The 14,786-nt window shown below is 37.9% G+C and overlaps 1 protein-coding gene across 3 annotated transcripts in view; it reads right to left on the bottom strand.

Moving 5' to 3' along the window:
* Positions 1-9,925: 9,925 nt before the first annotated feature.
* Positions 9,926-14,786, bottom strand: part of LOC126850225 (protein artichoke-like) — a 79,247-nt gene continuing 74,386 nt past the window's right edge. For all 3 annotated transcript variants that reach the window (XM_050592975.1, XM_050592976.1, XM_050592977.1), the window contains 2 exons: positions 13,724-14,061; positions 9,926-13,080 (listed from right to left, as the gene is read on the bottom strand). In XM_050592975.1, the coding sequence (XP_050448932.1) occupies positions 12,526-13,080; positions 13,724-14,061 (893 nt within the window). In that variant the 3' untranslated portion in view covers positions 9,926-12,525. The remainder of the gene's footprint in view (positions 13,081-13,723; positions 14,062-14,786) is intronic.

Below are 14,786 nucleotides of genomic sequence, written 5' to 3'. Positions count from 1 at the left end.
CCGGTTTGATATGTAAAATATACAAATGGACGGTAAAAATACGCGAATTTTTTCATGCTACGAAACGCAAGTTCTAAATTCTATTTTTTTTTTTTTTTCAGCGCGATTTATTGAACGCGCTACACAAGCACGTTTCGCGCGCATGTCGGTTTTAATGAATGCTGCATTGTGAAAAAAGGGACATTATAAATATTTCAACCATGTTCGGTGCGATGTATACATTTTCATGTCAATTCGAATCTCAGGAAAAAATGTCGATTATAACACGGAATTCGATAACTGACGCCTCCGACATTTCAGATTTTGGCGATCCGATCGTTTATAAATGATTAAATATTCGGCAATTAGCGGCGAATGTGCGAGAGAGGTGTATTTTTTTTTGTTTCTCGTTATACCCCCCGATCGCTCGGTGATCCTTTCTCTGTAATCAACGACCGTGCGCGGCCGTTCTCTCCCATCCCTTCTCTCCCAAGCCCTCTGCTGCTTCGATCCTGGAAATACCGCTTTTAATCGGTATCTCTCGTATATCGCTGCACTTTAACGCTACATCTGCTAATTGCGTCGGTAATAGCGTTTCTCCGGATTCGGCGCAAATTTGTTCGATCGTCCGTGCGAGTTTGGAAAATCGTCGCGTGAATACTTGATAAGCCATACCCTGGTTGCATTATCGCGAGGCGCGCGCACCCATACACATTCGCGGGCGCACGGTATAATCGGCGATCCGCTTGTAGTCCGTGATCCAGGAATCGTCGAATATTTTCAGCAGCCTTCATGGGAATTATCGTCGAGAGAGATTAGTCTTCTCCCTAGGGACGACGTAAAAATGAATGGGGCGCGATTATTTTGCACAATTTAATGCACCGTCCAACTATGAAAAAGGGAGAGAGAAAGATAATTCGATCAACGTTTATTGTATATAGCTGTCGTGTAAGTCTGAAAATTATGCAGCTTGCCGTGCGCGGACTCTGTATACATCTAATATTCGAATCGATTATCGAATATACAATACATTATTACGATACGGGCTCGTTATTTCGCAATTTGCTCATTCTGGTAATTAATTATCTGCACGATGTTGCAACCATTATCATTAGCGATATCATTGCATCACCCTTCTTACTAATATAATATCGTGCTATTTCTCTCCTCATATATATCGCATCGCTATTGCAGTCGTATTTCAAAATTTTTATAATTTTTTTTTTAGCTTTTTTTTTCCTTTTATGTAAGTTCTTAACGTAATAGAGCAAACAGAATTATGAAATCAAATTTAACTTTTTTACAATTTTTTATGTTTGAATGCTAGAGAGAATGCGGCTTGTTTTAAGCCTGAAAGTCACTCCGAGTGAGAAACTTTTGTCATTTCTCCAAAATTATTTTAATATCATATAATAATATAATATTCAATAAAATATTATGGAATATCATAATTGTAGACGATGATTATCCTTCTTTATCTCATTGTTTCAGCTCATATGTTAACTTATTGTTAGCTTCAATTTCAACTCGTTTTATAAACATTTCTTATATTTTTTTTTTTTGATTAAACGTACGTTATTGTAATATATCGCAATATCGAACGCGTTCTCTCTTTTGTCGCATATGTTCTTAAATTAAAATTTTTTTAACGTGTAAAACAAGTGGCTTTCAGATTCAAATCGTGCCTCTTTAATACAGTACGTAAAAAATTGTATGAAAAAAAAATAATTTAATTTTATAAAAAATTTATATATTTTATTTAATATATTTTATTAAAAAATGATTTTGATATTCTTCAAATTTAATCAAATTTTCGACTTTCTCTTTCTGAGAATTTTGCACTTGCTAAAAGGAAAGGATAACAAATTATTCACAGTTTATTAAGGTGACGGCATTATAGATGCGAGACTCGCATTTCGTCGATAATCCGGCTGTAATAATCTCGGCGCGGACGCTTCCGAGGTGTCCCCGGGCGTTAGGCTAGAATCGCGTGCACTTCGAAATGCATGGAAATAGGAATCTCACGCTCCTCCCGCAATAAGGTCTGCACGTGATCGTTACGGCAGCCTCCGTAGAATTGGCTGCGGACCAAGTCAGGGTGGTCGCTCTTATCGTATTTCGCTCTGGCGTTTTTCTCCCGCCTTATTTACGTTTCTCTCCCTTTTTTTTTTTTCTTCTCACCCCGTCCGTATACATCCCCGTCGTCGCGGCATCGACGGCGACGACGATGGCTCGTTGTGCAGACGACGCTGAATTATTTACAAACTTTAAAGCGCGGAGAGAGAGAGAGAGAGAGAGAGAGAGAGAGAGAGAGAGAGAGAGAGAGAGAGAGATGAGATCAAATCGACTATATAGTGGATGATTCTGCTCCATTTTCAATAAATGTTCATAGTTCACAATTTCATAGTTTCACCCTTGGGATAAACTTACATCCGCATTATAATACACGTGAAAGATAAAACATAGATTTTATCTTAAGATGATTTTCTCGACTATATACACAACTGCATGATACTTATAGTAAACAAATTAGATTCGCTGATAAGTTTCATTTGTAAACAATTTGACGAGATTATTAGACAAATGTGTTTCGTTTGAAAAGAAATATTCAAAATACATGATAGAAAAGTTTTAAAAATCATTATTATCGCGATTAAAGCAATCTACCTACGGTGTTCGTAATTTTCCGTCTATCGCCGCCGTGCATTAGATGCCTGCATTATGAAGCACTCGCACCGCCGCTCTCGTAACTCACTCAGGCGTGTCATTAATACCTGGGCATTCGCCGTACATTATCACGCGGTATTGTACGGTAGATCGATCCCATTTTAGATCCCGCTTCGGCCAGAGAGAAATCCGACCTCCTTCTGTACCACGAGATTTTTGTCGGTGAACGCTAAGCCGTTCGGAAGATGAGCTCCCGCCCATTCAACGCCTTCGTCTTTTCTTTCGATTCTTTCGCGAACAATAGATGCAAAAGATGCTGCCGAATTTCCCCGGAGGGAATCTGTCAGATCTTCGTATGTTATTCGTGTGATTTTATGTAGAAAGGTCGTACGTGCATGGGCGTAGATTCGATTCGATGCGGCTGCGAAATTATGCTGAATATTAATAAGAACTTGGATACGTGTTAGGAAATCGAACGGAGATTGAATGAACCTATATATTGACACATTTCGTAATATTACTATATTATTTGACATCATCGCGTTACTATGACATTAATATACATTATTATGACAAAAGTTAAATTACATATCTAATCTTTGAATGTAAAAAGGGGCCAGCCAGTCATTGCAAAATTTTTCAATTAAATAATGAAAATGCATAAAAAATGTTACCTGATATATATTAAATAAAAACAAATTGTAGGTAATCAGGTTTCAGACTTAAAATATATGAGATAATCTTTTTCGAAGGAATGTTTTGGAAGTCTACTATATTTCTTTCCGGAGATATTTTATACTTTTAAGCATCGCGAAAGCAGCTACTCGAATCTTTGTCGCACGAAAGGAAATCAACGCCGAATGCTCTACTAGTTTTCCTCTCATGGAATGCTAAATCTTATTTTCCTAAAAAGTCAAAGAGATGCAGGCAGCAGCCGCACTGAAGCAACGCTTCAGATGGCATCAGAAGCTCTTTGATCTTTAAAATCTTTGACTGCTTTCTATTTTCGATAATGCGGCGTTTGTGGTGTACAATGACTCGGCTTAAATCAGCGGGGTGAGAGGATGCAAAAAAAATTACATATTTTAATTATATTCGTTATTATTCTTAAAAAAATTTTAGAAGTTACTCGCAGGCAGAGGACGCATTTTCCTCTTTGTCCGATAATTTGTCGGATTTTTCGGAAGTCGAAGAAAAGAGAAGAAATTATAGGAAAAAGTGTTGGAAAAGGATGAGATTTTTGAACGTGATAATGTGAGATTGATATCGCGCCATGGTTTCAGGGTATAAACTTTGTGCAACTAAACTTTGTGAATTTGACCGAAATCGAGTTAACAGAAACGCGTTACGTGCCACAAAGTCGACGAGATAAAAGAAGGAAATTCTCGTCGCTTTTATGCCGAGAATATAATACAACATATATCGTTTTTTCGAGATAAATACATCGATGAAGCAAAACATTATTTGGGGAATATTTCTCGCGATATTGTACTGTGAGCAAATTCACCACTTTAGTTAGAACAAATCGGAATTTGGGTCAATGCAAGATCGCGCGATTCTTAGCTTTCCGGCGATGCGTTCGGAATTAAGCGCCTTGTGCCCGTTGTTTTAGGATTTCTATCTTATGCGATGTATTACCGATGTTACACGATCCCCTCTCTTTCTTTCGTATACGCGCTCGCGCGCGTTTCCTTTAACAATCATCCTCTCTTGGGAGCTTTACCGTATACACCGCAAAACCGCTTACCGCGAATTGCAGTCTCGGCGTTACTCAACAAAAGCTTCTTCGCGCAGCATACGCCGCGAAATCGAGCGATATGCATACTTCATGAAACAACAAGAGCATATTGATTCATTTCTGCGTTGATATTTGTGAGAGATCGGCGTAAAAATAAGCGAAACGAATGATTAAACAACGCGGAATTGATAGACAAAGATAAGACGCTTTTCTCGCGAGAGAAAAGAAAGGAGCTTGTGTAATAACGCGTGCGAAATTATTTAAACGCAGTCGGATGCAGACTCTGGGGCATGAATCGAGAATGAAGTTTCGCAAAAAGGCGCACGGCGTAACTTTAGTAGAGGGATATTCGACAATTGCAAGATTTAATTTTTCATCATTATTCCATATTGATGTTGGAGTTTTCAAATTAAACACAAAAAGAAATTTAAAACCAAATTTTCTCAACTCAATTTCGAATATCAACATGGTAGTCGCTAGAGAATTCTGATTAGTCATTTAATATTTATAAGTTTATGCATCAATTTGTGGAGAGTATCAATTTTCAGTTTATAGAGAAAAAATAATTTTCTATAGTAATTTTTAGATTTTGTTAAAATAAGTGGCATTATTACTTATGTGTCTGATTCGGTTCTGCTAAAGCAAATAAAGTTTTTCTGGGCATACAGACCCAGTGATCAAATAAAGTCGACGAGCCCGATTTTCAGCGGAAACAGAAAAACGGTCATGTCAACATCTCAACTGTTCCAGTTTGCACTATTTGCTTGTGCTCGACATTGTCGACTACACTTTGCGCGCAGTAGAAAATATAAGAATCCTTCTCGTGACACAGATCCCGTCTTAACTTTATTACGAAATTTTTGTACATTTTTTTGTATTTCCAGTTTTTTTTTCTCATTTGGTTTTTATCAAGTTTTAGCGAAACTTTTTCATGTGAATTTATATGCATCACTGATTTATAGCGGAAAACTTTGGGGCTTATAAACACATTCTACTGCTATTAAACGTTTAGTTTGACTTATTTCCATAATATCATAAACACGGCAAAATTGGTGTTGTGAGAAGGTTGCCTATAATACGATTGCCAGCGGCGTCGTTTGTCTGCATTGCATTTGCCGACAATCCCGATTGCATACGAAACGACTGCCTTTAATCCACGCTAAGTAATAATTTACAAAATACGCGTACAAATACTATTATATACGCATATTTTTATTGCACATCACAAACACGGTTACATCCCAAATATGAAACAGAAAAACTGCTGTTGTACATATGCACGTTACACGCACGATCATATCATAGATAAAAATAAAGATATTATAGTAATTCTCACTTGAGCTTATTATAGATGGTACATAAACAACAACAACAACACACACATAACAATATCGCGCACACAAAGTAGGAAAATTATATTAACACTTTATACACAGATTTTATTATACACACGCGCAATATTTCACAGTTTTTCTCTATAGCATCTAATATATTATCATACAGTATTTCTCACAGAAATGACTATTATCATCTATGACATTATCATCTCATTTCTTTTTAACTAAATAAATTGTAAATCAATTTCTTGTTAACAAAATTTTGATTGGTTATAAAAAGAAAACTTTGTTTTATTGCAGCTTTTTACATTTGAATATTAAACATCTTGATAATTGAAGTTTTAATTAAAAGTTTGTTTAAATAAAGCTTATATAAAGTTAAGAATAAATTTCTATTATATGAATTGTTTATGATTAAAAATCTGTTGTACTTTCAAAATTCGAAAAATAAATTATTCATCAACTTTATTGAAATATTCAGAAAATAATGCATTATGTACTAAATTCATAAAAGGTAAAATTGCAAAAATATTTTTTGTTTTCAATTCAATGCTTGATTCAATGTTTTAAAAAAGAAAAACATTGAGTAAGGCAAGGCCATGAAAAATAGGTAACAGGAATGTCAAATACCTAGACGGCAGTCGTAAATGGACGAACGGAACGACCTGTCACCTGTCAGAACGATCAGATGGAATATTAAGTTCGCAAGTAAGTGAAAGAGCGGTTTAAACGAAAGATACTTAAATTTAATTTTCTAATTTTGCATCGAAGAAATGGTTGATATTTAAAGCAGTTTATAAATCTATGTATAACAAGTTATACACGACAAGCATGGTCGTACGTTTTTATTCCGGATCATTTGTTTTCACATCCGTTACGAATAATGTTTCTTTTCCTCTTTGATAAATGGAATGATTAACTGCGTCACTTAGTGGATAGGAAATAATATTACCTGAATATCGCTGAACGATGCATCCACTCTTTCTTCGCGCGGGATATGCTCTGGAAAAATTTCAGATTCCTGCAGATTTGTGAATGTATGTATGCAAGTGAATGTATGCATGTGGATGTATAAAATGGCTGGTGCAACGATCGATGCAATTATATGCTCGAGTTGTTCGTAGTAGAAACGTAGCAGAAAAAAATTACGGATAAAACAAGTTTCAAAAATCATATTTAAATATCACAGATATCTAACTGCAATTGGATTAATTCTTTTTATTATTTATATTTAATAACAATTAAGATTATTAATATTTTATACGTTTCTATTTAACAAAATTTTACGCGGCGGGCATCAGGATGTAATTATTCCATAAAGCACACCAGAGTTGCGCTAGTCTAATAAAAGCTGTACACTGAATATGTTCTTAAAAATGCAGGACAACTAACTTTTCCATTTTACCCCGTTAAACAGGAAAAAGTAAACACAAATGAATTATTTTAATTACGGTATAATATAACCGCGTGACGAATGAATAATAAATATGATAAGCAATATACGAATAAATAATATATTTTTTTCCTGGCCATTGAGTGAATATTGAGCGTAAAGTGAAAAATGCAATAAAGATACGAAATTTTAGTTAAATGTGCCACGAGCATAATAATGTCATCAATTATATTGTACATTATATCCTACGTTAAATTTGGAATGTAATAAGCTTTTGACACTTTAGCTTTGGCGATTTCGCACTTTATTGCTCATTAAAATATTATATAAGCTATATAATTCCTGAAGCTATATGTATTGCTATTATTTCGTAAATTATCTATTTCGGATATAGTCTATCAATTGTTCAATAAAAAGTTCAAATAAAATGACCAGATTAAGCAAAATTGCAAAGCTTGAAAGACAATCGATATCATATTATTTCTTCTGGCCATAGAAGAAAATGCAATATCTACCAATATAGTCCATCGATATTTCTATCGAAATATAGAGAATTTCCCATTGGTTATATATATTCTCTCATTTTCCAATATATTAATACTAATAGAAAGATTTTCGATTTTTCACAAATTTAACTGACAGATAAAAAAGTTATAGAATATTTGCATAAGTATCTTCGGAATCCCTGTACTTATAGTTTGTTATTGTAAAAGATATTTTATATTTGAAAACATGTTATTTTGATGAAGTAAAAAGATAATATAAATAAACATGATGTCTTTGCGAAAGCGATTTTGTATGTGTCTGCCCGCAAAACGGATTAGATACTTCTCATTAAATGGAAAATGTCAAATAGAAAAATTTAGCGACTGTGCGGCGAATATTTTTTTGAACCCATGTTTTTCTTTTTACGGTCGGTAATTTGTAGACAGATAGCACGAGAGCGTGCAATAACTCACGGTTCTTAATGTTTAAGCATCCTGTATCATCCTGTATTTAAACTTCTTTTTTGGATACGTAACCCCGATAAATAACATGAGAACGTCTGCCGTAGATACGAAGAAGAGTTTCGTTGAATTGCGAAAAGATATTTTCTTGTAGATTTCATTCAATATAGAAACCCAGGCATAGTGATATCTATAACATCGTCTCTTTAGTTAATCGAGTTATTTGAGTTCGAAAACTGCTGATTGACTATTCATCAATCGAATAATGTCAGATCCGAATCAATCGACCTCCGGTATATCACTTTTGTGTAATCGGCTAGGCTGATTACGAATTTCCGCGTCGAGTTAATTAATTAGCCGGCATTAATTACAGTCATACAAGAATAATTGCTTTTTTTCCTCGGCGAAATAATAGCGCAAGATCGTTTGTTCTGGTGTTCCTTGCGCAGCCGCCGTTCCCGATCCCGTCGACGGCGCGTATTCTTAACGGTGAGTTTCAATTTCCTGGCCACGGGTCACCGCCCTTGCAATTCCGGAAGAACGAAACCGGGACGCGCTCAGCTTCTCGGAGTGCGCGCGAATCCAGGAACAAATGAAATATGCAGAACGCTTCTACTTCGCGATCCGCAGCTCACGACGATGATAGGGCGTGCGGGGCGCGGAAACGGCGAGGAGGGGTTAATTGCAAGGAAATACGATAAAGCAGACGGGAAGCGTTTCGTCGAGACGCTGGAAAATTTATACGAGGCGTAGGGACGGCTTTAAAGAGACACCGCGCGCTCGTGCCCGGGGAGGACGGACGCCGAAATAAACGAGGACACGCCGCATACTTTACAAATTCCGAATTGCGACCCTCGGGAGGGAACCCTGTGGCTCCCGTGACCTCCATTATTCTTGGAAATGCCTTGGCATTTCATCTCGCCATACGTCCAGATATTCTTGGAATCGGTCTCGTTGGTGAGACACGTATGAACGATAGGCATCCGCTTTTCGAGTTTTTTGTCCGGATATTGGTATTGGTGATGGTTTCTCAAGAATGCTATAATTTTATCCTTTAAATTAAAATGATTTTTTTTTGCTTTAGAATTTTATTAAGCTCTCTAGCACACAAAAGCTATATGCATATTTTAAGAGATAAATAATTAAGAAAAAGAAATATTGAGATTATTTTCAATCTGATTTTTTTCAATTTTAATCTCATCTCAATCAGATCTTGCCCAAATAAATCTTTTTGTCTTGAAAAAAATGTTTTTGTATTATTTTGCGATATTCTTATATCGCTGATTCATCAGTTTATCCTTTGAAGATACATCGATTGAAAAAAGTCGATATAAAAAGCAATAAAAAATTCTACAAAGCTTACCGTTAATAAGTTATCCTCATCCTGTTTGTTCTTTGTGATAGCAACCCTGCAGCGTGATAGAGATTGCCTGGTATATTCCGCGTCTGCCGTAAAGCTGTCAATTTATATCCATCGGTGAGTCCGTGCGCAATTGCGAATTTGATGGAGCTCGTCAAATTGCGATATCCCCGATTGAAATTAATATATATTCTGCAATTCTACTTTCAATATAAGCCGCACCTCTGTTGGAAGCCATATAACTTATAATGCAACGTAATCCAACGTGCATTTGATATGCGCTGCTGTAAAATCGGTGACAATGGGAATAAAGGGGCTGCTATACGACGGCAAGAACTATACTTCGTCGTACTTCTCTCCCGTGTATACGTAAGGCACGCAAGAAAAACTCTAGCCAGTTATGATTCAATCACGTCGCTTCGACGATATCAGGCCGGATTAATACATCCCGTTGCGACGGTTCCTGTATTCCCGGCAAGTGTGCGAAAGATGAAAAACACTTGATTACAAAAGAATTTGCATTTTTATTACAGTGACGTACGTATATGTTACAGTACACAGTGTGTAACGACAACGCATACATAGACCTCGCACCGCGTTCGAGAGATCTCGCTCCTTTCTTTCCCTTGGCTGGGAACCGGAGTCCCTTTTTCTCAGAACCGTTGTTCCGATAATGCGATAATGAACGATCACATCGGACACACGTCGAGCTACGTTTCCGCAGCTTGTTGTTGCGTAACGATTTTTCCTAACGAGCTTGCTGGATATCGCATTGCCTTGATAATCATGTCGAAGCGCATCACGTTGAATTGTCAAACTCTCGCGAGTCGAGTTAAAAATTTTTCGGCAGTAAACGCGATATTTTGTCGCGATATTGCGACAACGCGGCTTCGATAATCGTACGACTATTGACGATATCGAGCGAGTATCAATCTGTGTCGGCCTATCTCGAATCCGGAAAAAAATATTCCATCCACGCGTCATTCATCGTTAATGCGAAATGTTTTACATCGTCCATTCGCGTATCGATACAGCGATAAAAGTTCTGATGGACCCATCTCGTTGGGGCTCCTTGGAAAATGGGAGAGATAATCGTCGCGCCGATGCTAATTCAACTACTATTGTTTCGCTATTTAAGAGATCATCAGAATTTTCACGATAATAAATCTGTGACATTCTTAACCACAGATTAATACATAGTTTCCCGATACATATGTATCTATATACAATCATCAAGTATTTCACGTATATTTATAGATTCTAAATGGATCCCCTGTCAATGGAATGTCACCTTTAAACGTCATCTACCGATAATTCTTCAATGATGGCCAGCATTCAGAGACAAATATTTGATCCAGAAAATAAAAGTAAAAGTTCGTATTCGATACAATCTCATGTATAATTTTATATCTGACCTATTTTCTCGCGCTTAATCTTCTGCGGACATTAACTAAAAATACGTATCTTTGTATTTTTAACTGAATGTGTTATCATCGAGTTGAAAATACCATACAAGAATTCATTTACATATCGTGTATAATCAGTAATAAAAGAATCATTACTTTAACAATCCGCTGTAACTAAAATTCACACCGTGCGCTAAAATGTTAACCGCAAGAATTGGAAATATCTTTTTTTAAAAATTTACATTTTGTCCACACATCTTTTACTCTCTTACCGCTGGAGAATCCAGAAGTCGCGTCATCGATCGCACACGCAGGGGATAAACAATTTTTTCTATCCCGCGTCGTTTTCCTGACGATCCGCGTCAGCCCAAATCGGAAATTGATGGTACCGTCATCGCGGGGCGTTTATCGCCGAAATGACATGCCATTTCGCGAGATCGGCGCGTGGTGATGTTCTAAACGCGCGCGGTTTGCCGAGCCATTAAGAAAACACAATAGCCACTTCATACCCTTGCCTGTCGCATCGTTTTCCTCCATCCGACGACTGGACGATATATAATAACGCAATGCGTTTAATCATAAATCGTTCGGCAAATGCGCGTCGCGCGTATATTACACGGAAACGAAAGTCTCTTACCTATCGTCGCTTACAGTCGTTCGGGAGCACGCGAAATCGTGCGCTTCACATACACTCTTGAAAATTTCATATTTCTTGAAAAAGACAGAGCATTATTCTACAAAGATGCGCGGAGGAGGGGCTTTCAACTTCGATGTACTGTTCATCGTCCATGAACTGGATCGATTTTTCGCTAGATAAAATGGTATTCGTCTTTCCATATTCAAGATAGTCTCTTGTATTTGACGTCGATATACTATTTATTCCACATCTCTCTACGCGCATCAGCGATCGCGCGTATTGATTTTGACATTCTACATGTATTATTCTTGAAAATACGAATTTAATAAATAGAAATTTTTCTGAAGCGGAATTCGATAATGCTTGGCTGAGCTTATTGTAATTCAATTCTCGGTATAGGATATTTGGAGAGTATTTTAATACATCTTGTCTTATTCAAAATTTATAAGATTTTTGTTAGAGTATATTCGAGAGAGATAGAAAATTGTGCATGTATGATTTATATTGCTTGTACATTAATGAATCCAATTTCCTATTTAATGTACATTTATATGTCCGATTGCGCGCGCTCGTCCAATATGACGTTTCGATATTTTGAAATGATTAGAGCTACTTGGAACGAAATTTGGACTCGTAGAAAATTGCTTTATAAAATGCTCCGTTTACTTAATAAAGATCCCATTCGCGCGTGCATTCTCACGCATATACTCACTCACTGCTGTAGATTCGCTTCAACTCTCTTCGTTGCCGTTAACTTGATTTGCAGGTAATAATGTTTCTCGGGAATAAAACGGCCGAACGCGCTTCTCTCAAGCATTCTACTGTCTAGCATCTCCTCGGATGCGTATCACTTGAGCGCACAACACCGCTAATCGCGAACAGTTCCTCAATTCGTAAAACAGTTCGTGTCGAAAATTCGACAGACAGTTTGAGATCATTTGGCGCGTAAACTCGAAACTTCCGCGAGTCGGGGAGCCTTTCGAACTGGCAAACATGCTCGAATCCATCGATTCTGTTCACACGTTCGAAACCTCCACGAGTCGGGAGTTCCGCGACTTTTCTCATACGTTCAGCGTAGTATTATTGATGAAGTTTGGATGCTGACCATCCTGGCTGGTCTGCCTGGTGTGTCCGGCTTCGCCGCTCTGTATACTGAAGTGCCGATACGATATATACTCGGGCGGTATCGGCTGTTGTTCTCTCTTGACCGCTTCCCGCTGCTTTTTAACCTTGAGATAGCCGAGCACGGACACCAGTAGAAGGAAGACGACAAAGCCCATGCAGCAGCCGACTATCAGACCGAGCCGCCTTGTCAGGAAACTGCTGACGCTACCGACGTCGCCCATGGCCGAACCGTCGCTGCTAATTATCGCGTCCGGCGCGTCCAACGTCTTCACTTCGGTACAACGGCTGGTTGTGGAATCCTTCATCTGCGAACTCGGCGTCGATGCGAGTATCTCGATCTGCGTGAAATTCAGCTGCTCGATCGGGCCGTCCTCCGTCCGCGAAGTCATCCAATTACCGAGACCGAATACGCAGATCAAGTAACGAGTGTTCGACGACAGCTTCGATAGTTTCACCGAGCGCGCGCTGGGCTCGAGTATTTTGGCACGTACCTGCAATTTAGGGCAGTAAAGATGATGCCCGCGTCTTTGAGATCTTTGAATAAATGTAGGGAAAAAGCGCAATGTGTTAACATCAAAAGTTTCAAGTATATTGATAAATATTAATAATAATATTCATATATAAAAATTATATATACAAATTTTTAGCGTTACGACTCTTTATATTCTCGTTTAGCAAATTAATATTTTTCAATTATTTTTACGAATAATATTTTCGTCCCGCTAAAATAATGCGACGCAAAATAACGAGCGCATAGAAATTACGTATATACCATTATCCAGCAATTACTAAAAACGGGATAAATTCGCGAATTTCTTCGGAATGGCGAAAATACTTAATCCAGAACGTTGCGACAGTTTTTTGCACGCTCGCGCGCGATCGATCAGCCGGGATGGTGTCAGATGTGACGACACGTTTTTGCAAGGGATGAGTTAGAGCCTCGTCGAGGGAGACGGAGAGCGAGAGAGCATCCAGGCTTTTATTATCGATTGAATCAAGCCGTTTTACACTTTACACGCGCCCGCTCCACCCTCTCGATTTATGCCTCCCTCTTCCGCTTTGTATCTCGCGCCCGCTTTTTAGCGACAGCATTGCCGCGATACACAATGAGAGAGTGTCTGCGTATTCTAGTACCTCGTCAACATTGTCCAGGGCGTGATAGGCCACCTGATAGCCGCGCAAGCTGGAATGATTCCTGCTCTGCCACGACACCAGCACGGAGAAAGGCTGGATGTCCTGAATCGCCAATTTTAATACCAAAGGCGCGGAGCAAAAGGCGCGTGGGTCCAGATCCAGGAATACAAGTCCGCGCAGCTCCGGTGGCTGCTCACATCTCAACAGACTGCCGTCCATGTCGTTCATCCTCAGTCCACCACCGCGATTCCGGCTCATCCCGCCACCGACTAGCTTCTGATGATCGCGTAGCCATTCCCAGAGCTCTTGAGAGTCGCAGTTGCAATGCAGCGGATTTTCTACACGCGAATTTAATGACTATAATTATCTCGGGAAAGAGAGATTTTACGATCTCTATAAGTTATCTTACAGTCTATAAGCGATTGTTCGCGCGGGTATCTCTAAGATTTTAAGAAAGCTTTTTACTGCGTCATGATAGTCACGAGAGTATTGAGAGTTATAAAGATCGAACCTTTGTATTTGCTATAAATATCGTGACGTTTATTATAACTTGATATAGACGTGATGCTAGTTGTCTTCGCGACATTCTGTAACATATAACTTTGTACGTGTATATGTTCTGCGTTCGTGTCGCATATATACTCGACATCGAGGAGTTTCGAGTATAACTACCTGCACGGCTATTTTCAACTGAATCAAACTCGTTCGCATGCGAAGACACATCGGTGGCGAATTTTGCATGCAACCAATCATCTTACCGGCTGTGATTACTATTGTCGAGCAGACAGTAACGTGATCCCTGTGAATGGCACATATGCTATGCGAACAATATTGTTGAATGTAAGGAAACTTTCCCGTGCTAACTCAAGATAGACAGTGAAATAACAATTTCAATGTATACAAATATCTTATAAAATATGGAAAAATATTTGTTGCCTTTTAAAAAATAAGAAAATATAAAAATATATATATATATATATATATATATATATATATATATATATATATATATATTTTATATATATAAGAACGCAAAATGTAAATATTTTAAAAATATTATACA

This window comes from Cataglyphis hispanica, chromosome 6 (assembly GCF_021464435.1).
Source record: "Cataglyphis hispanica isolate Lineage 1 chromosome 6, ULB_Chis1_1.0, whole genome shotgun sequence".
NCBI lineage: Eukaryota > Metazoa > Arthropoda > Insecta > Hymenoptera > Formicidae > Cataglyphis > Cataglyphis hispanica.
The sequence above is the reverse complement of the archived record's forward strand: the minus strand, read 5'-3'. Positions and strand labels throughout refer to the sequence as shown.